General features: G+C 38.9%; 2 protein-coding genes across 8 annotated transcripts; one reads left to right on the forward strand and one right to left on the reverse strand.

The window, feature by feature from the left end:
* Positions 1-1,844: 1,844 nt before the first annotated feature.
* PDE318 (P-loop containing nucleoside triphosphate hydrolases superfamily protein) lies at positions 1,845-13,632 on the forward strand. Of its 7 annotated transcripts, none has more exons than XM_088712769.2 (14): positions 1,914-2,151; positions 3,263-3,357; positions 4,222-4,327; positions 4,413-4,477; positions 4,598-4,711; positions 5,418-5,495; positions 8,472-8,510; positions 8,655-8,726; positions 9,760-9,873; positions 10,382-10,453; positions 10,567-10,603; positions 12,268-12,380; positions 12,972-13,160; positions 13,314-13,632. In XM_088712769.2, exons 1-14 carry the CDS (start codon positions 2,046-2,048, stop codon positions 13,389-13,391), a joined length of 1,278 nt encoding a protein of 425 aa, XP_088568895.2. In that variant the 5' UTR covers positions 1,914-2,045; the 3' UTR covers positions 13,392-13,632. The 7 variants fall into 7 exon arrangements, with proteins under 7 accessions (XP_088568898.2, XP_008788709.4, XP_088568895.2 ...); XM_008790485.6 differs by having other exon boundaries at positions 5,421-5,495; XM_088712772.2 differs by lacking the exon at positions 3,263-3,357 and having other exon boundaries at positions 1,845-2,151.
* Positions 13,633-13,672: 40 nt separating this feature from the next.
* LOC103706439 (pentatricopeptide repeat-containing protein At2g20540-like) lies at positions 13,673-16,523 on the reverse strand. Its single transcript, XM_008790534.6, has one exon. The coding sequence runs from the start codon at positions 16,485-16,487 to the stop codon at positions 14,592-14,594; it is 1,896 nt and encodes a 631-aa protein (XP_008788756.5). The 5' UTR covers positions 16,488-16,523; the 3' UTR covers positions 13,673-14,591.
* Positions 16,524-21,392: the final 4,869 nt, after the last annotated feature.

The following is a 21,392-nucleotide window of genomic DNA, read 5'->3' on the forward strand; positions in this document are numbered from 1 at the left end:
ATTTCGTGCAACCCCTACAACTCTTTTAATATAGTCATTTTGTATTTTGCCCTTTTTAGGTTTACTAAAGATCCATTTTACTATTTTTACTTCGGCTATACTCAACCTGTTTATACTTTGTTTATTGCCTTAAGCTATACAACATAAAAAAAAATTTATTATTGATCTATAATTTTTTTTCTTAAGTTTTCAAGATATATGTTTATCATATAATTCCAGCCTTCACTTTATCCAACTAGCTCTAATTCTATTGCATATATATTTATTTATCTCCTTATTATATTATATAATAGATTATATAAAACAAAAATAGATACTTTGTGGTATCTTTCAATCATCAATCTTGATTGATATAATATTTTTAGTTTTATTTTTACTAAATTTATATTCTATGTACTCCACTATAACTAATCTTTAAGCTTTTATCTCCTGAAGTTTTTTTTCATGACTCCAATTTAGTATTCAATCTAATTCTCTTTTTATCAATCAACACTATATTATCAATAAACAATATACACCATGGTACATCTTTCTAAATATTATAAGCAAGTTCATTGATAATTATATAGACCAAGCAAATCTGAATCAAACATATATCCTAATATAATATGTGATACAATGATATAAGTGTGAAATAGACAAACTTTTAATACACTCGACTGTGTATTACATTATTAACTGAGAGAGGAATATGCCATTCTAAATTTTATCAGCAAATTTTTTAACCAGAATATCCTAAATTCATTTCCACATAAATATTCATTAAAATAATATAATTAATACTTTGAACATAAAATTTATGTGTGCACTGTTTATTTCTATGCATCATCTCTTACCTGCACATTTTTTCAAACCAAATAGGCTTTATTTAAAAAAAAAAATTCTACTCATCTCTTATCAGCATCCCTAACCAACTGGATATATAATTTCTAAAATTTAAAAAACAAAAAAGCTTCAATACTATTTCCTTTTCCTATCAGATTAGATCTAATCATATAATAATAAAAAATTTCATATGGATTAAATTTTCTCTAATCAAAATAACAAAAAGTTGATAAAACAACTAAAATTCTAAACAAGTTGGATACATTCTCTCCATCCCAATCCCTACTCTTTAGCCCCCTAACACTTGACCTTCCTTTCTTGCATTTACCCTTTTGTCCTCTCCCTTTCTTTCCTTTGCCTTACCTCTCTACCTCTCCTATCCTCCAATCTTCGTTCCTTTTTGCGAACTCCAATATTTATTATTTTATTATATTCTTGTGCATTTCTATTTTCTACAATATATTTATATTTTTTGTTCATTATATTTTCTTTATCCTAGAGATTTTCTTTATTCTTACATTTTCTTTCATCATCATTACCATGTCATTTTATTTATTTCTTATTTGATCTGTTCTTCTTCTATGTATTTTTATTCTTCATTTTATTTTAATTATGTTACAATTTTTTATTTTTATTTGACATATTTCTAGTTACATTTCTTTTTAATATTTATTATTTATTTTTTCTTTTTTAGTTTTTGCATTTTGATTTTTCAGGTGATAGTTTTGTGTTTTAGTTTTACTATTATTGTGTATTTTTATCTTCTTTTATTTTTATTTTATGATTTAATTTGTTATCTTTTAATTTTTATATTTTACATTGTTTTTGCTATATTTTGTAATGCGATGCATTTTTGTATTCTATTTTTTTAAAAAAATGCTTTATAATTTTTTTTATTTTTATTCCACATTTTTATTTTTAGTTAACTCCTTTTATTTTATGAATATTTATTTTAATACTTTCGTTATTGTTTTTCAAATGCGCCTTCCTATTTGCCAGTGTGGATTTATCGTTGGATCATACCCATGAGTCAGTCAAATCCAAATATGGACCTAAATATCAACTTTAACCTAAACCCTGATCCAAACCCGGAGCAAAGGATCCGGTTCTACCACCTTAAGGGAACGGCCCCGACCCAGAAGGAATCCTCCAAATCCTGTGGTCGGCGGCGAGTGAGAACGGAGGGGGAGATAACCGAGCAACAGCGGTGAGAAAGAGGGATGAGCGGCAGCATCAGAGCTTCCAATATCTTGCATCAATGGTGGATTCCTTCCACCAAACTACCTATCGGAACTGGGAGGAGAAGGAGCTCTCGCCTCCCCATAGGTCGCTCTTTCTCTCCCCTTCTTCTAATTTTCTCTTAGTTCTGTTGCAACCCAACTCGAATTTCTTCTCATATAATCTCCAAAAGCGATAAAAACGTGTCTTTGCATCGTTTGATTGATTATCCGATTCGCTATTTGTTTTCATTCTTTTTGTCTGCACCTTTATGAGTTTGTTATTTTCAGAAAGAAATATTATGCTGGATTTTTTTCGACGAATTGTTATTGGATAACTGGCATTTTTGGATTCGTTGGCTAAAAGAAATTTTTTAGTTTGCCCTCGCTGTGCTCTTGGAATTTTTGTGATTTCGTATCAACTCCGTCTTTTTGTGTCATTTCATCGAATACCTATGCTACGGAGTGTTCAGAAATCTGATCTTTTTTCTTTCTTGGTTTATCTTTATGAAAATTCAGTGATCTTTTTATTTGTTTACATGTTGTTAGCTTGTTTTTTAGTGGATATTGACATGGGGGTCGGTTGTTGAAAGAGTTTTTTGGAGTAGCTTTCTTTTGCTCTTTGAATTATTGGCAGGTGTTCCTATTCTTCTTACTCTAAAAAGCTTCAAACTGATTCCCGTTCATTTTATCGCCCAACTGGCATAAAGTTCAAAAGTTCGATCTTTTCTTGGCTTGGGTCCATCTTTGTGAGAGTTCAGCATTTCTTTTCTTTTTTCCCTCTCTGTTGTTTTTCTTGGGTGAATGATGACATATGAATTGGTTATCATAAGAGTTTCCTGGGTTGTCCTCCGTACGATCTTTAAACTTTGGCAAATGTGTTCAATTTTTTCTTGTTTACTCCGCTTGGATTCTTCAAATTATTAAAATAAGCTTTGGATGCTGATTTTTCCTTTTGTTTTCCCATACTCTATGAATTTTCATGGGACTGCTTCTTGTTTGTTTTTTGATACGTAAAGCTGATGGGTTTACTGAATTTCTTCTTATTTCCCGAAAATAGAGGTTTTCAAGCATGAATTCTACCCAAAATGTTTTTTTTTTTTTTTTTTTTTTTTTTGTGGTGGGGGTTGGGAGGTATCATATTCCATCTGGATTTGTGGTTTTTACTGACTGAATGTGGAATCTGTATTGAGATGGATGTTTTTCAATTTGCAATATAGGTCTAATTTCAGCTTTAGAAGCGCGGCTTGGCCTTTCTCTGTGTTTATGTCAGCAATTGCAGACAGCCACTGGTGCAGTTATTGATAAAAGTTCTGTAAGATCTCATACTGAGCACATAATTGGTACCAGTGTACTTTTCTGAGACATAAGAAAAAGAAACAATCTGTACAATTAGAAATCTTCTATTGTATTTTCAACACTTAGTTTCTGTGAGAGCTTATTTATCACATTGCATTTTTGCATTTTTATATGTAGTTATGTATTCATAAATCACTAGCTACCAAAGGCATTTAGATGTAAAGACAGGACTTAGTATCCTGTTGAACATTACATATGTTCAAGTAGTTTCCACTGAAGTCTCAATCCCTGTATGTAACACTAGGGTTCCTAACCCAATTCTCACTTCTCAGTACCATCTTTTATTCATTCACTAAATTCTTATTAACTCTGAAGCAATAGCAAGGCTTTATACATCTTTATTCTTATGATTAGGTTTAAATAAAACACATGACAAAATCTTATTCATCCTTCAGATTGCTGATATCTCATTATTCGTACCATCTCTTGACTGCATGCTGACTGTAGAGCAACATCTGTTATCAGGAAAAGAAGTACTTAGTAGCAGCATGGCTATATAGGTTCATGATTGTACCAACTCCCAAGAATCTATCTATTGACAATTCTTTGGGGTGTACAGAGAGAATAATAGTCATACATAGAGAATAAGAATTTTAAGATATTGTGTTTCATGGCTAGTGACAAAGAAATTTGATGGTTTATTGTCCGGTATTATGGGCATTAGATTCATGTTCGAGGTCTTTCCCCTGGGTGGTTGGACCCTCAATCCAAGTTATTTCCCACATGTTGTCCTGTTTTTTTAATTCTGAATACTGAAAAAAGGGGATAGTAAATAAAAGGTAACACCTGTAGTAAATATTTTGTTGGGGAACCTTTGCAGAAACATGAAATGGTTGGAGCATTTCAGAAGTTACCCATGGTGATGCCTTCAATTGATATACTTTCTTCTGCACAGAGGAAAGCAAGAAATGTGACTCCTACGAAGGGTAATATATTAATTTATTCTTCTGTCAATTGCAGATATTGTTATTTTACTCAAGGTACTAGGTGATATATTGCTTTATGTCATAGGTATTGCAAACATCGCAAAGCGAGAGAGAAATAGAGGGGCAAAGCAACTTGATGCGTTAATGAAAGTGAGACATGGATTCTTGTGTTTCTTATTTTAGAAACACCTACCGACTTTGCTAGTATCTGTATCAATAATATGATAGAAATTGCCCTCTGAATGCATGTGATATCATCTTTATGTTCAGGAATTAGCTGTTCCTTTGAGAGTGTACACGGAGAACTTTCCTAACAAACGATATCTGCATCCATATGAGAGCTCTCTCATTGAGTTGACTTTTGGTGAGGGTAATTATGAGGAGGTATGCTACTAGACTTATTAGAATTTTTTAGTGATATTTTTTTTGTGCATTGAACATAGTTAATCTAGCTTTACTCATCTGGACTCTGTTATTCTATGGTGATGGCGTGTTGGCCTTGCCTGATGATGCAATTGTTTTCTTTATAATTTGCTTCTACAATTTGAAAGTGCTCTCTACTACGAAATGTTTTGGTTCGTCCACTCTCTTGGCGTGAAAATGTTTTTTTGTGTTTGGCTTTTATTTTGCTTGATTTATTCTCTTCCAGCTAGAAATTATGTAAAGGATTAAGTAATTATACTTCACATAGGAAAAAGGAGTTCCTGAAGTGATGGGCATCATAAGAATGCGCATAATTGTTAGCATAATCTAGCAATATTCTTAGGAAGCAACAAGACATCAAATATTCATTAGACTGCTTCAAATCTTTTGTTTTATAGTTCACAGCTGCTGTATACATTTTTGGGCTAACAATAATTTGGAAGATGGTGGATTACTTGGTAAAATGTCTGTGCGATACTTAGAACCCAAAAAAAAGTTTGTCATATCATGGAACAAGAGCAACTAGTTTGAATTTAAATGATGCTTACCTGTTGAACCGTTACCTCCACCTAGATGTATGACCCATCTTAACTTTGCCTCCTTTTTCCATTCATATTTCAAGGCCATTGGTTTCTAATTTCACAATGATGATGTCATGGTGTCTCAACAGGTATTAGGAAGAGTGGATGCTCTCAGGAAGAGGCTTATATCTGTTGGAAAGCAGCATGCATCCCTTTGTGCTAAGGTTTGACCCAGTCAAGAATCTTATTTATTTTGCTAATTTTGTAGAATAATATGAGCTGCCAAAACTGATAGCATGGACACCATGAAATAAGTTTTTTTTCCATTTACTCTGGAATGTCATTTCTGGTTTCATGGGTATCATCATGCTTCCTAATTGAGGACACTGCTTCTATGGTCATAAACTAGATCCTCTTCCATTTTATTCATTTTTCATTCAGCCTACAAGTTATAACATATATTTAAGAGTGTTTTATTTCGCCTTTCCATGCGAATTTGTTAGAAACCTCTTATTCATGGTGTTAAATGGTCCCATTGTCATCAAGAAAGTATATAGCAATTTATTACTTGGAATTTTTTAATTCTTAATTTATTGCAAACCAGTTTCTACTCAGATTTGTTGAGGCATGCTCTCTCTGCATCTCTCTTTGTCTGTGTTCTTTCTATACCCATATGAATTCACCTGAAAGATGGTATGGATCATTAGCATCTATTATTTGAACTTGTGGCATAGTTCTTTGAAAGATTTCCATCATATGTAGCATGTCAGTCGTGCCCTGACATTTGCTAACCTCACTTCCAACCCACCAACACAAAGCAACAGTTTATCTGCAAATTATATACCAGCAGCATCATCATTCCATACAGAGATCATCAACTAAATACATGATAGATCTTTTCATTTCTATCAATAGTAACATACAATTATGATCAGTGTATAGGAGCAAGGATTCTTGGAAAAATGGGCAGTCAATCAAACTTCTGGTGTTTCCTGAAGCTGTGAACACAATGTGGAAACTTGGCAGTTAATCAAACTTCTGACATGCATAATGGAAAATTTTCAAAGATAGGAAGCAAGATAACATGTGAGGTTGGCAAGGATATATATCTAGGGACATGCTTCTGTTTGTGGAAGTTCTGGTATACGATCTGTAACATTAATCATTATCTACTAAATATTGTAACCTTTACATTATAAATATTGCATTATAAGTTTGGCAATTTGATGATAGCTATAATTTTTGTCTACTTCCAAATATGAAAATATTGAAATGGATGTCTAGCAGAAGCAGCAGGGATACAATGAGCAATGGATATGGTAAAGAAGGTATGGAAGTTGCATCAATTGAGGCCTAAGAGATGCAAAATTGATTGAGATAGCATGGGCAAGTGCAATTAAAATATTAGGAGGGCATCATTAATGATAGGTGCTCAGATATGTTACCAAGGTTGGGAGGAGTGGGGAAATACCTAAGCTCACATGGACAAGAGTTCTAAAAAAGGACCTGGAAAAGTTTGCAGGAAGTAAGAGTTGGCCCCTGTGGGAATGATTGACTAATAAGGATTTAGAAAACCAACCCCAAATAGTTTGGTCATGCTTGATAATTATGGTCGTGTTATATTATATGCAAGTCTAGAGCCTGGTTCGCATATATAACTAGAACAGGAGTTGCAGGACTAAGCTTTATACTGTAATCTATTATTAGTTTGTTAAACATTTCTAAACCAAGTGGAAAAAGGCTTCTCCTTCAGGAAAAAATGTTCCCATCCATTTAGTTCTCTTCTTTTCTGATTATCAATTCATATGGATGTAATTAATATCTCTTGCAGATGCCCTACAGGAGTGCAGAACTTTGTCAAGTGGGCTTCTGCACAATCATGCCTGTGCAAATCTTTTATCCAATCTTTTTTGTACTTTTGGTAGTGCCGAAAATAGATTTGATACAAATCGGATATTAATATGTCCATATCTAAATTTGTTTTGGTTTGACGTATATGGATGCAGATACGGATGTCAGTCGGATGTAAAACTTCATGTCCGTGTTTGTTTTAAATAGACAGGGATAAAAATTAGACATTGGAAATATGAATATAAATACAAATATAAGTCGGGTTTGTAAACTTTATAACCACAAAATCAAAGATATTCTAAGTGAAAGGTAAATCAAGTTAATAATGTGCTAATATACTCATTTCTTTTTCTTAATATTTCATGAATGCTATATAAGATTATATAGGATTATAAATAGAATTGGATATTCATATATGGATTAGATAGTTATCGATCCATATCCATATTTGTTTTTCTTTTATGGATATGAAAATAGATACGGATAGAGTAAATTACAAAAACTCTCATAAGATTTATGTTTATTATACTTACACCCAATAGTTTGTAAAACCTAAACTTACACCTAATTAGATTGATGGTGTTAGTAAAACCATTTACCTCATATGAAAAGTTCAAATTTTTTTTGGATGGGGAGGAGGATGCATATGTTTTTTTATATCTTTGGGTGGCTGTTATGTCACTTAAGATTATTTTGGTCATTTTTGAATTTTTTCTGACGTGGTATGTGGGTTCCCTTTAAGGTTAACGGTTTGACTAACATTCTGTTAAGTTATGGGTTTAAATGTTGGAAAAAAAAAAACATCAGGGCGGTTAGCGTAGGTTTTTCAAACTAGTAGATATAAATGCAATTTACCTCTAACCTCAAGGGGCTTTTTATAATTTACTTATACAGATAGTAGTCGGATGCTCAAATTTTTAGCTATATTCAAATGGATTCGAATACGAAAATAGATCTAAATAGATATTATCCGGTCCACCTTCACCCCTAACTGTGTGATTAGTTTGATGCATCAATTATCTACATCCATTAATTTTGTATGCTGTACACTTTGCATGTGCTGCTGCTGAAAATCATGTTTTTATCCTGACCTTGGCACCAATTTTGATGAGTTGTGTACGGAACCTTGTTTATAAATATGTTTAATTCTTTTATATCTTTAGAGCTCTTGTTTTGTTTTTTTTTTTTGTTGAAATTGGTTGGAAGAATCAGAGTAAATTGTGGTCATGTTATCTTTACTGAATGGCCTCTTGGTCTTCTGGTATATCAATCATTTTAATGCTTCACATTTGTCATTTCTATAATGAAAGTAGAGATTTTTATTCAGGTTGGATATTTAACCTTGACAGTCCTCATCAAAGCGTGAAGCAGAAGAGCAGCTAAGTGAGGTCAGTTTGAATTTTCATGCAAATGCATTATTTATACATGCTGTTTTAATGAAATCAATGAATACTTTCTTGTGACCTTGTCTATGGGCTTATTTTAGTCTTTGGCGCTTTTCTATTAAAATTCACCATGATTATGGTTTGCAGGGTTTAAAAAAGCTTGAGGAAGTTTTCCAACTAGGAAAAAATGCTGTTGATGATTTGTTAAATGTTGCAAAGGTATTTAGTCAATTTAATCACACATAACCTTAATTCTTTTCATATATGATATTCAAAAACAGATGCAAGCAAGATACATGAACTGAATAGGGCGCATTCTTAAGAATTCAAGGAACCATAATGTCATCTAACTTTAAATTCCTTTCATTTTGTTAGGCTTTAATGCAGAGTGAAAAATCCATCTAAACATTTATTTTTCGGTTTTAGGCATTTTAAATGTTGTAATAATAATGTGGCTTCTGGTACAAACAGGCATATGTAATATTTTTCAGTATTATGTGTGTGTTTGTACATAAATATGATGATTCTTGATGCATATATATGAATGTTGTAAAAATTGTATTATTATTGCTATATCTGTTCTATTATATAAATAGTATGTGAATGCTCCAGCCATACATCGCAGGACTGTCTCAGTGTGTATCTTCTTGTAGATCATTGATTGTATATGTTGTTCCGTATTGCAGATAATGCTCTGAGGTAGCCTTTTTAGCAAATTTGCCTTGCAACTGTAGCATGAAAATGGATATAACTGATTACCTAATTGATTGGGTGAATGGGAGTTTTTCAAAAACAAACATGGTGCATGAGGTAACACTGAAAAAATATAGATGAGCATTTAGAGCATTTGTTAAAGTTGCTGAAGAAAATGATGAAAAGCCTATTAGAATGTTAGTCTTGTGCAGCAAAATTAGCAGTAGAGGTGGATAGGACATGTCCGATAAGAGGAAAAGGCCATCTGTGACCAGGATGGAAATTGTGTGGAAGGATTGAATTGCATGCTTATATATTTTAATTTTGGTTTAAGTAGGAATGTGGAGAAGATTCATGAAGTGGACCCCAGATATACCAGATCATGCTTTTCAGTTAAGATTTTAGTATATATGGAGTTATTGCACAAAGCTGTTCTTGGTTGTATGAATGGAATGATCTCTTCTCCTGTGACAATTTTCTTTGCATTTGATAAGAATGCTTTGATTGTTGAACTAACATTGAGCTTAATTGGACTTAACTGATTAATGAGGTCTTGCAGACTTTGCGTGCTATGCCAGTAGTTGATCCACAGATACCTACACTTTGTCTTGTCGGAGCACCCAATGTCGGGAAATCATCATTGGTTCGTATTCTCTCAACAGGGAAACCAGAGGTAACCATCTTTGTGCAGCCTTCATGCAAGAACCTGTACTGGCTCTGTACTCCAATATCCGATTTATTCATTCCGAGTTGGATTTATCAGCACGTTAAGTGCACCATAAGTAATGTTACATATATTCAGATTTGAAGCATTTTAAGAAAAAACTGGGAGAAATAGCTGTGTTCTTGAGCTGCTGGAAGATCTGTGAAGATGTTATATGAATGGAAGAAATAACATGATGAGTTGGGGACATAAGTAGGCAAAGAATTGTGATATATGCAGATCTTAATTGCATAGTATCTAAGATCGGTTAATGAGAATTAATGTTTCTCATGAAACAATTGGAACCAATTTCAACATCAGATGAATCAGTTCTGATTCCAAATCTTGCTAAATGAATTTTGCAGTATTTGATTATCTTTTGCTTGCTTTGAGAATTAGCAATTGTTAATGTAACATATGACAACCATCATGCCCTTTATTTTCAACATTTCCTCTTAAGATTCCCCATTTTTTTCAGGTTTGCAACTACCCTTTCACAACCAGAGGAATACTTATGGGTCACATTATTTTCAACTACGAGCGTTTTCAGGTTTAAATTATTATGAATTTTTCCGTTTTCAGGTTCAACTTATTATGATTTTTGCCATGATATTTTACTTTTCTGCAATTAGCTAATCTGGAGGGTTACCTGTTTGACTGCAGGTTACTGACACTCCAGGTCTTCTTAGAAGACGTTATGGTGAGCCATCTGGATGGAACATAGTTTTTTTGCCTTTAGCATGCTGTCATCCACTGTATTGTTATTTTAAATAATAATTTGAGCTCTTGAAATTAAGCCATGGATACAAATGTGTTCTATGTTAAAAACTTAAATACATAGATCAAGATTGGACCTAAGAGCAACGAAGTGGAGCTCTAGGAAATATTAGTTCACAGAAATGCCTGAGGAAATCCAAAATAAAGTAGTAAAGAAATGCATGTTATAGAGAATTAGAAGAATGTTAAAATAATAGACAACAGATATCTTACCAAACTAAGATTAATTATTTGATAAATTAGTCTTAGCATTAAGAAAAAGTTTTAAGATGGGTATACATATTCAGAAGTGGGAACAAGATTCTAGAACTAGAGCAGCATCCTTCTAGAAACCTCCACTACTAAACTTTTGCAAACACAATGATGTTTCAAGCTTTCATATTACAATTCTTGTTGCTGAAGGGACAATAGACCTTATGGCAAGCATGAGTGGAAGGGGATCATCATATCAGTATTCAAGTTTCTTTTGAGTTTTCTTGTTCCAGTTGATCTGGGATAATGGGCAAGTTGCTGAATATGTAACAGCATGGTGTCATTTCTCTGCAACCCTCAAGATGGTAGAGGGCAAAGTTCAATTTATTGAATAGGAAATCTAACACTATCTCTGTTCTCAAAAAAAAAAAAAAAAATAACACTAACTTATTCTCCATGTTGCTTGAGATTTTTTTTTTCTAGTATCTGGTAAAATACTGGCAGATCAATGACTTGCTATATGAGCTTTATTTTCACAACCTGTTGAGATATCTCTGCCAACCCAATCCTTCCTTTAAATAAGATCTTTGTCAGCTATTAATCAATGGCAGAAGTTTGACAAAAACAACCTAAATACTAGGAAGTTTACTTATTGATGAGCTCCAGAATTATTAAAAGATATGTATATATCCTTTTTTACCTTTGGCAGAAGTGTTAAGTTCTATGCTTCGGTATCTTCTGTGAGGTTTAGTTTGCCAGCACTTTCTTGATTTATTCTTTATTACATTATACTGTTCCTGTCCTCATATAAGCTTGTGGAAATCACTTTTACATGCTTTCTCCTAAATCCCAGTGACTAAATATACCAAACTACCATGTGCACTACAGCTACTTGATGTTGGAAAAAGAAAATTCCACATTATCTTGTTTGGCGCTGGCATATTAACATGACAGTTTTTAACCTCAAGAAGATACTCTAATTATTAAATCTATTGTGTATTCGGACTAGGTTAAGCACGTTCTGGTTATTTTAATGACTTGATGCTCAAAAATTCTAAATTCTTTGACAGATTAGAAATTTAACATTCAAGTTTTGATTAATCGTTTTCTGTGGGTCATGCTTTCTAAACATTTTTGTGGTGTTTTTTTGTGGCATGCTTTTTATTATTAGGTTTCAATCCTCTGGGTTATCCATTTTCCTCTACTGTCCACCACTGTAGTGGAATGCACTCTCTTCAGTGTTTTCTGTGGGTCATGCTTTCTGTACATTTTGGTGTTGTTATTTTGCGGCATGCTTTTTATTAGGTTTCACTCTCCATTTTCCTCCACTGTCCACCACTCTAGTGGAATGCACTCTCTTCAGTGTTTTCTCATACAGTCCTTTTGGAATGCCAGATGACAGGAATAATCTGGAAAAACTGACACTCGCTGTCCTCTCTCATTTGCCTACTGCTGTATTGTATGTTCATGACCTCTCTGGAGAATGTGGAACCTCACCTTATGATCAGGTAAGATACAGTATGCTTTTAAAGTTATAATGGCATGTCATTCTTCAACCATCTTTTTTACCTCCGAGGGACAAAAAAATACTTATCAAAGGATCATTGGATGTAGACAGCATGTCAACATGACCAATTCTTCAATATATAACTAGCTGTCTCAATGATTGGAGTTAATTGAGATGATCCTTGTTCGAGGAATCATGGTGACCGGTTGAATTCACTAGGCTGTCTGCTTCACAAACTTGGGTTGATTCCTTCGAGAGGCTGAGCACTTTTTTTCTATTATATCTGACTTGCAATTTCATCTAATGTTTTCCTCTCTTATGACGGAGCAATTGCATTTTATGTGTTTTTCTTCTATTAGTTTTTACCGAATTTTTTCCATCACTGCAACCTGCATGATATAGTAGATCCTTGCACTCAAGTAGCAGCCATCATGTGATTATAAGTATCTGTACCTGAATTTATCTATTAAGGTGTGTAAATGGAAAATTATGCACCATAAGTGCCTGCGTGCTTCCTGTTTGCACGAGTTGTACACTTCAGCTCTTGCTGCTTTCTTATAGATGTTGACATGGAACACCATGGGCTGTGCAGTTCATCACCTATAAAGAAATAAGGGAACGATTCGAAGACCACCTTTGGCTTGATGTTGTTTCAAAATGTGATTTGTTGGAAGACTCCCCAGCAAACATCTTAGAAGATGATGTCGCGGGTAGATATAAAAGGTTTGGCCCAGATGGAGCTATCCGTGTCTCAATAAAAAATGAAGTTGGTGTTGATGAGGTAAGGAAGGCAGACTTCTGATATGTTTCCTACTGTAAAATATGTTTTACTTGTCATCTTCAGACCATCTGTTATTATTACTAGCCTTATAGTTTAAGGTCTTTTTTGGAGTGATAAGCAGAATGTATCTAACATTTTACTCCCTGTTTTCAGCTAAAGAACCGAGTTCAAGACCTGCTGGGCTCCCAGATGGCTCGTTTAAGAGCTGAGAAAACTCAGGTAGAAAGCTAAGACGTCGAAAGGCAGTTTTTGTGCTTCTGTTGGGGGTTATGATATGCTACTAGAACTGCTGCTCTGCTTCAAAGGGAAAAAAAAAAATCAATTTAATGGCTTGAATAGCTTTTGTTCTTCTACAAGGAGGATAAGACTGATTTATTTTTGACCAAAGCAATGTATAAGGCACAGTATTAGAAGGTATTTTAGGATACATTCTTCTAATTGTTCTCTATATTAAGAGGTACGCTGCGAGTCATGATGGTACTTTATATCTTGCGATGAAGTTAAACAAGTCATTAGCACCAAATGAGTAACCTGCTAACATAGATAGAGCAAGCCCATGCTCAGTTCATCTGTAATAAGGGAAGTTAGGCAATTACAATGCTATAAACCAATTGCCTTAGCTGGTTGGACCTTTTCTTCCATTTTTACATCTCGATAGCCTCCAATTAGGCATGGATACTGAAGGTAGGTTCAAGGAACCATGGGATGCTTGAGTTTCACGGATTCATCAATGATATTCACCATCTCCGAGCTTTGCTATACTGAATTCCCAACAGGTGAAAGAAAATTAAAAGCCTGTTGAAACTGTAAATTAGATCCTTTCAGCATCTTTGCTTCCCCAAGAGCAGCTCAACAAGCAGTACGCTAACACTGCAAACCAGCAAGAACTCATTTCTTGACTCCTTCCGCCTTACCAAGAGCAGCAGTCATTGATTACTAGAGGAACATCTGTTTGCATGTTGAGTGCTGATTTGGCAGGAAAGCTCCAGAGAGGAGATGTTGATGTTATTATGGTGTTGATCCTCCTATTAGGGTTCATAGGGAAGCTGAATGCATCGACGATCCTCATAATTTTTGAATGGCTTGATTTGGTAGTGAATTATCCCACTAAAAACACCGTGGCATTCCAATCATTTTGGCAATCAAAGCAAAGTTCTTCTCAGTCCCCCTATTCATCCTGTCATGACGGTCCTTGATGTTCCGGATTGTTTGTCATACTGCCCTTTGCTTCTCAACTTGCTCATAATCTGAACTCCTTTTCCTTTAAATCAATTAGAGAAATCAATGTATCAATTTCTCTAATTTGTGTCCTTGACTTGCACAATGTATATAGCTCATCCGATCACACTGTACATTGTAGGTTTCTTGACCTCTTATCAAATTCCCTGCATGAAATTTCATTTGAGCACCCATCTCACTTAACAGAGTATGTTATGCTTTTCTTGCGAGCTGTGGAATGTTTTCTTCGACAAACTGATCAAAGCCAGATTTGTTCACACTCACCGAACTAAACCCTGCTGCCTTTTCCAAGCCATTCTCCTTCATCATGTCCCTGACCTTCTCTACATCATCCCATCTGCCTCTAGCAGCATATATATTTGACAACAACACATAAGGCCCCACATCTCTAGGCTGTAGCTCAATCAACTTCCTACCTACAGTCTCTCCAAGCTCCCAATCACAATGAGTTCTAGCTGCTGCCATCAGAGCACCCCACAAGGCTGGGGTGTGCTCGGTGGGCATCCGCTTCGCAAGCTCCTCAGAATCCTTCAGCAATCCTGCTCGACTAAGGAGATCCATCATACAGCCAAAGTGCTCCACCTTGGGCTCAATACCATAGTGGCGAATCATCCGATGAAAACACCGCCATCCCTCAAACACCATACCTCCATGAGCACATGCACTCAAAATGCAGACAAAGGTTGCCTCATTAGGCCTTGGCCCTCTCTTCTCCATCGCCATAAACATTTCGAGTGCCTTCTCACCATGCCCATGCAAACCATATCCAACGATCATCGAATTCCATGACACGACACTTCGCTCCTCCATCGAGTCGAACACTTCTCTTGCCAACTCTGTATCCCCGCACTTGGCATACATCGTCACCAATGCCGTGGAAAGCAACACATCAAGCTTGATCTTTATATGGTGATCTTTGATCAAAGAATGTACCCATTGTCCTCTCTCAAGCCGGCCCAAATTCGCGCAAGCTGTCAAGACACTGACAAAGGTGGCCTCATTCGGTTTTACATCTTCCACTGCCAGCATCATATCATCAAACAACTTCAAGCATTCTTGATAATCCTTTATCCTTGTGTACAGAGCCAACATTATATTCCAAGAAACCAAATTTTTATATGGCACCGCATCGAAATACTCTCGAGCAGCCCCAACTTCTCCGGTCCGAGCATATCCATCGATCATCGAGTTCCATGAGACGACATCCCTCTCGGGCATTGATAAGAACAATTCCTTTGCAGCACCCATATCTCCAGCTTCAGCATGCCCGGCAATCATCACATTCCAACTGACCACATCCCTCTCGGGCATTTCATCGAACAACTGACGGGCGGCAGCCACCATCCCATTCTTCACATAACCATCAACCATGGAATTCCAGGTGACCAAGTCTGATTCGAAGTTCGAATCAAAGAGCCTTTTAGCAGCATCGACGTCACCGAAAGAAGAGTACATGTAGATCAGAGTGTTCCGGATGAACAAATCGGCCTCAAAACCCAATTTTGCGATCAGGGCGTGGGTGCTCCGGCCCTCCGAGACCAGGCCGAGCTCGGCGAAGAGCTTGGCGAGGAGAGGGAAGGTGAAGTGGTTGGGAGGGACGAGGGACGGTGGCGCGCGGCGGCGGAGGAAAGAGAGGGCGGCCTCAGGGCGGCAGGAGGAGAGGTAGGAGCGGATGATGGTGTTGGAGAGGAAGGCGTCGGGGCCGTCGACGGCGGAGAAGAGATAGACAGCGAAGGGGAGGGAGGAGGGGGAGGAGCAGAGGGCCTTGATGGCGCGGCCGGCGGCGAGGGGGTGGCGGGCGAGGCCAGAGACGAGGAGCTGAGCGAGGGCCTGGGAGAACTGCGGAGTGTTGACAGCGGAGGACTCGAAGGCTCGGAGGAGAGGGTGGCTGAGCTTTAGAGGGGCCGGCGGGTCGTCGGTGGAGATGGCAGCGGCGACGTCGGATGAGGAGGGCTCGAGGCAGCGACGAAGCGGGTGGTCGCCGTCGGGCCAGATGCGGGTGGGGAGACGCTTTTTGCTGCGGAGAGAGAGGAGGAGGCGGTCGAGGTAGCGCGAGGAGGGGCGGGCGGGTTTGGGCTTAACGGCCATCTTGGTGTTTTGGACTTGGGAGCAGTGCCATTTAAACGCCCTGTTTTTTTCCTTTTTGTCTTTTTTTTATATAAAACTTGTCAAAAGAGGAAGAAGGCTATCATGCACATTCTTCATTACTTTTTTTTTTATTTTAAACTCTTAAATGCTAGAAGGCACAAATGATGTTTGTAGATGTAATATCGTGATTTTGAAAAAAATAGTTTTGGCATTTGTGCATGTACTTGAGAACATTATATATATATATATATATATATATATATATATAAGCGCGACTAGACTAAGTAAATTGGGCTGGTCGAGTGGAATATGTACATGTGCATGAAAACATTACATATATATATATATATATATATATATATATATATATATATATATATATATATATATATATGCACAGTAAAACCTAATAAACTGGTTGACCGGCCAAACGAAACAAAAAATAATAATAATAAGGAATGCACGAGCAATGCACATGTAAAGCAAGGAACTTTCGATGAAAGTCTTCTTCCTTTCTGAAAAAGTTGGACGGAATTCGACTCTAAATTGGATTCCGATCACGAACATGCATCTATTTGGAGGCTTTCCTTAGTTCCTCTTCCACCCGAGCGGAGTTTGCAGCCTTGGTCGTAGCTCACCGCCGAAGATTCTTTTTGGTTTTCTCTTCAAATTTCGGTCGCCCATCGCACTGCCGCCACGTCTAAACACCGTCAAAAATCACATAAGGACCCGACTATCTTCGATTTACTCGTCTCCTCTTTCTTTCAGAATGTTTGGAGCTCTGATGCCGACCAATGATCGCCGGATCTTGACCGAGAAGGGGCGAAGCTCTATTTCCCATGTTTTGATTGGCCGAACCTTGATTTCTCTTGTTTTTGGTTGGTTCTGCTATCGGCGCTTGTCATCGGGGACTCTCTTCGGTTCCCCACGGTGACTTATGGCCATGGCTGGGGTTTCGGTCGCCAGGATGCCTATGTTCTATGGTTTAAAGGTCTAGAACCCCTATTTTTTTAATGGGTTTGGTGCTTCTGGCTACTAGTTGTCGTCGGTGGATCGTTAGTCGATCATGGGTCCTTTGACCCCAGGTGCCACCGCAGCCACCTTTTCTCTTTTCCTCTTTCTTTGCTAGAGAGAGCTCTATTTTCTCTCTCTTCCCCTTTCTTTCTCTCTCTACTTGAATTATCTCTTTCTAGTATTGTTGAACCTGGTAAGAACGCCACTCAGCGACTTTTGGTCGCTTTAGTGAGGCCTTAATACATGGCCGTCGAACGGTGTGCCACCTCCTCACCTTGGCTCTTCTCAGATATTGTTAAAATTTGTCACCTCTGATCTCTATTGAACCACTTGTACCCTAGTTTAAGTATGATTAAATGAATTTCACTTTATTCTTAAATTAATTATGATTAAATTTTAATAAAATAATAATGTGATTTTGGATATTAGGTTCTAAAGAAGGATTTTATGATTAGTTGGATTGTGTGCTCGTTGTTTGCGCAAAGTAATGATCTATCTTTTCTCTAGATTTTTTATATAATATTATTTTTATATCGAATGAATTGTTAAATAATTTATATATGATTTATGCATTCTATGAGATGGTGTTTTGAATAAAAAATAAATATATAATTTGGAGTAATAATTTTCGAACTATTGTTATATTGTTTACTGATCTTACATAGTATATGCATATTTTGATTGGATTATGATATATATATATATATATATATATATATATATATATATATTGTAAAAGAACTTTGATATATATCAGATTTGATTTCTCATCCTGATTATGTTCTGAATCCTACCAATTAGAAATTATACATTGACACTTCGACTACTATTAAGCTCATTGATTTTGCTTTGGGCTCTGTCATAGGGTATAAATATGGTATTCTAGCCTACTCCATCAGGCATGAGTGCAGTATTCTAGTATACTCCACAGGTATAAGTACGGTTTTATTTCTAGCCTAGCCGAAGGCATAAGTGTGGCCATAGTTTAAAACTATTGAGTTGAATATAATTTGTTATGGATCGATTTTATGATTACATATATGAATATTTGAACGATATGAATTTTAATAAATTTATGTTTTGAAATAAAATTGATTATATTTTTATACTGATTTATTATAATTTGTATTTTATATTTTATATTATTACATAATTGTCTAGTTAAGGTATTCATTACTTTCTAGATTGTCTAGCTCATTATACTATTTCTTACTGTTTTTATAAATTTAAAGAACTAGCCGAATCAGGGTTCAATATGGAAGAGTGACTAGCAAAACTTTAGCATAGATTATCTTAAATTAGAATTTATTTAAATTGATGCACTACCTTAAAATATTGATAGAATTGTGAGATATTTAAATTTTGAATTAGTTATTAAAATAAAGTTTGCATATTATCATTTAAGGTTGTTCCGCTGAATTTTTATGATATTATAATAAGATGCATTGCATGCTTATGGGAAAAGTTCCCTATAAGTATGTGTTACGGGGGAACTTAGCCACCATACCCCACGTGACCGGCACGCGCGCTCAGGAAGACTACGGCAGCCCCTTGATCCAGCAATCCGACCCCGAGTCGGACATCTTCGGCTCCGCAGCCCGACCCCGAGTCGGCAGCCCCTTGATCCAGCAATCCGACCCCGAGTCGGACATCTTCGGCTCCGCAGCCCGACCCCGAGTCGGCAGCCCCTTGATCCAGCAATCCGACCCCGAGTCGGACATCTTCGGCTCCGCAGCCCGACCCCGAGTCGGCAGCCCCTTGATCCAGCAATCCGACCCCGAGTCGGACATCTTCGTCTCCGCAGCCCGACCCCGAGTCGGACATCTCTCGACAATGACAGGCTATTCCCCAGAGGCACGCCGCAGCCTTCTGCTCCACTACTCCCTGCAACGGTTGTATCTGGCGCTGCTCCACGATCCCCTGTAACAGCCGTACAAGGCGGAGCTCCACTACGCCCTGTCATGGCCGTACCCAGCGCTGCCCCACGACGCCCTGTAACGGCCGTGTCAGTGGCAGCTCCATCGTGCCCCACGATGACGAACCCCCCTGAAAGACCCCCCAGCCTGGTATATATGCGGCTGGGGGGAGAAGGGGGGGTAAGCAAGAACTTCCAGTGCATTCTCTTACTTGCTACTATTATCTCTCCTTCTCCTCCAATCTCCTCTGACTTGATCGTCGGAGGGCCCCCACTACCCCAGTGGTGGTGCGAGGCTTGCTTGCAGGTTTCCCGGTGGAAGGTGGAGCGCAATCAACACCAACCAAGGCAACTCAAACGGAACCCCGTTCACACCGCTGTGCCAATCGTTCTCGGTTTGGACCACCAGCAACAGTTGGCGCTAGAGGAAGGGCCGAATCTCAGAGCGATCGTAATGGCACGACGAGGTGGTCGTGGAGCTTCCAATGTCTCCGGTCGCGGGGCCTCTCGCGCCTCCGGCCGGGAGGCCGCTGCGTCTCCAACACATTCTCAGCAACACTCCACCGCTCCACCTCCCATTCAGATGGTCGAAGCCGCTCAGTTCGACCAGTTAGCCCAGCAGGTTCGCACCCTCGCGGAGGCAGTGCAGAATCTGCAGGGTGTGATGTCTCGGGCGCCGCAGCGGGCCTAGGAGCCGCTGCTCCCTGAGCGCTCACCTGTCCTCCTCAACCCGCGCTCCTTCCTCTCCCATGGGGAGGAGCGCCGGCGCGAGGAAGATTCTCGAGCACGGTCCATTCTGCCGGGACCTTCCCATCGGAGCTGCGCGGGGTACGAGAGGCGGGCCCGGGCGCGTTCCCAGACCCCCCAGTCCTCGAGGAACCAGCGCTCCAGTCGGTCCCCCTCTCGGTGCTCCTTGTCTCCCACCCATCGGTCGCGCTCCTTGGACCGGCGGGTGGACGATCTCCATCGACAACTCCAGGTCCTGAAGGGCCACTCCAAAGATTCCTTCGCCGACTTGGAGATCTCCTCCCAGCCGGCGCTTGCCTCGAGGATCCTGCGGACCCCGAATCCTCCGGGGTTTAAAATGCCGGCGATCGAGCCCTATGACGGGGCGGCGGACCCGCGGGATCACGTCGAGAGTTTCAGGACCCTTATGCTCCTCCACGGAGCATCAGATCCTCTCCTCTGCAAGGCCTTCCCGGCGACCCTCCGTGGCCCGGCAAGGGCGTGGTTCGCCGGCTTGGAGGCTAACTCAATCCAGTCCTTCGACCAGTTTACTCGCCTCTTCATCACCCATTTCGCCGTCAGTAGCCGGCGGCGACTGGTCTCCGACTCCCTCTTTGATGTCCGGCAAAACGAGGGAGAAAGCTTGCGGGATTATCTTACCCGCTTCAATAAGGCTACGCTGGAAGTCCGGAACCTGAGCCAGGAGGTGGCTCTTTCAGCCCTGAAGCGTGGCTTCCGAAAGGGCAGACTCACCTTCTCCCTGGACAAACGCCTGCCGCGGAGCTTCCCGGAGCTGTTGTCCCGGGCGAACCAGTATGCGGACGCCGAGGAGGCGGCCGCCCACCGGAGCAAGGAGGCCGCCGAGATCCCTCCAAAGCTCGGGAAGAAAAGGCGAAAAGAGGCACCAAGGACTCAAACTCACCAAGGAGCTCGGCATCCGGAGCCTGAAGGTCTTCACCGACTCCCAGCTGGTGGTCGGGCAGGTCCGTGGGGAGTTCGAGGCCCGGAATCCGACCATGCAGAATTACGTCCGGAAGGTGCAAGCACTCATTTCCGACCTCGGCAGTGTCGACATCCAGCAGGTCCCAAGAAGTGAAAATGCCAGGGCCGACAGGTTGTCCCGCTTAGTGGGCGCAGACGCGCACAACTTGTCGAGGGCGATCTACCTGGAGACCCTGGATGCCCCGAGCATCGGCGAGGCTGGAGCGGTGATGGCGATTGATCCGGAGCCGTCTTGGATGGACCCGCTT

This window comes from Phoenix dactylifera, chromosome 16 (genome assembly GCF_051530095.1).
Source record: "Phoenix dactylifera cultivar Ajwa chromosome 16, Ajwa_hap1_PhDact_Kaust_v1.1, whole genome shotgun sequence".
Lineage (NCBI taxonomy): Eukaryota > Viridiplantae > Streptophyta > Magnoliopsida > Arecales > Arecaceae > Phoenix > Phoenix dactylifera.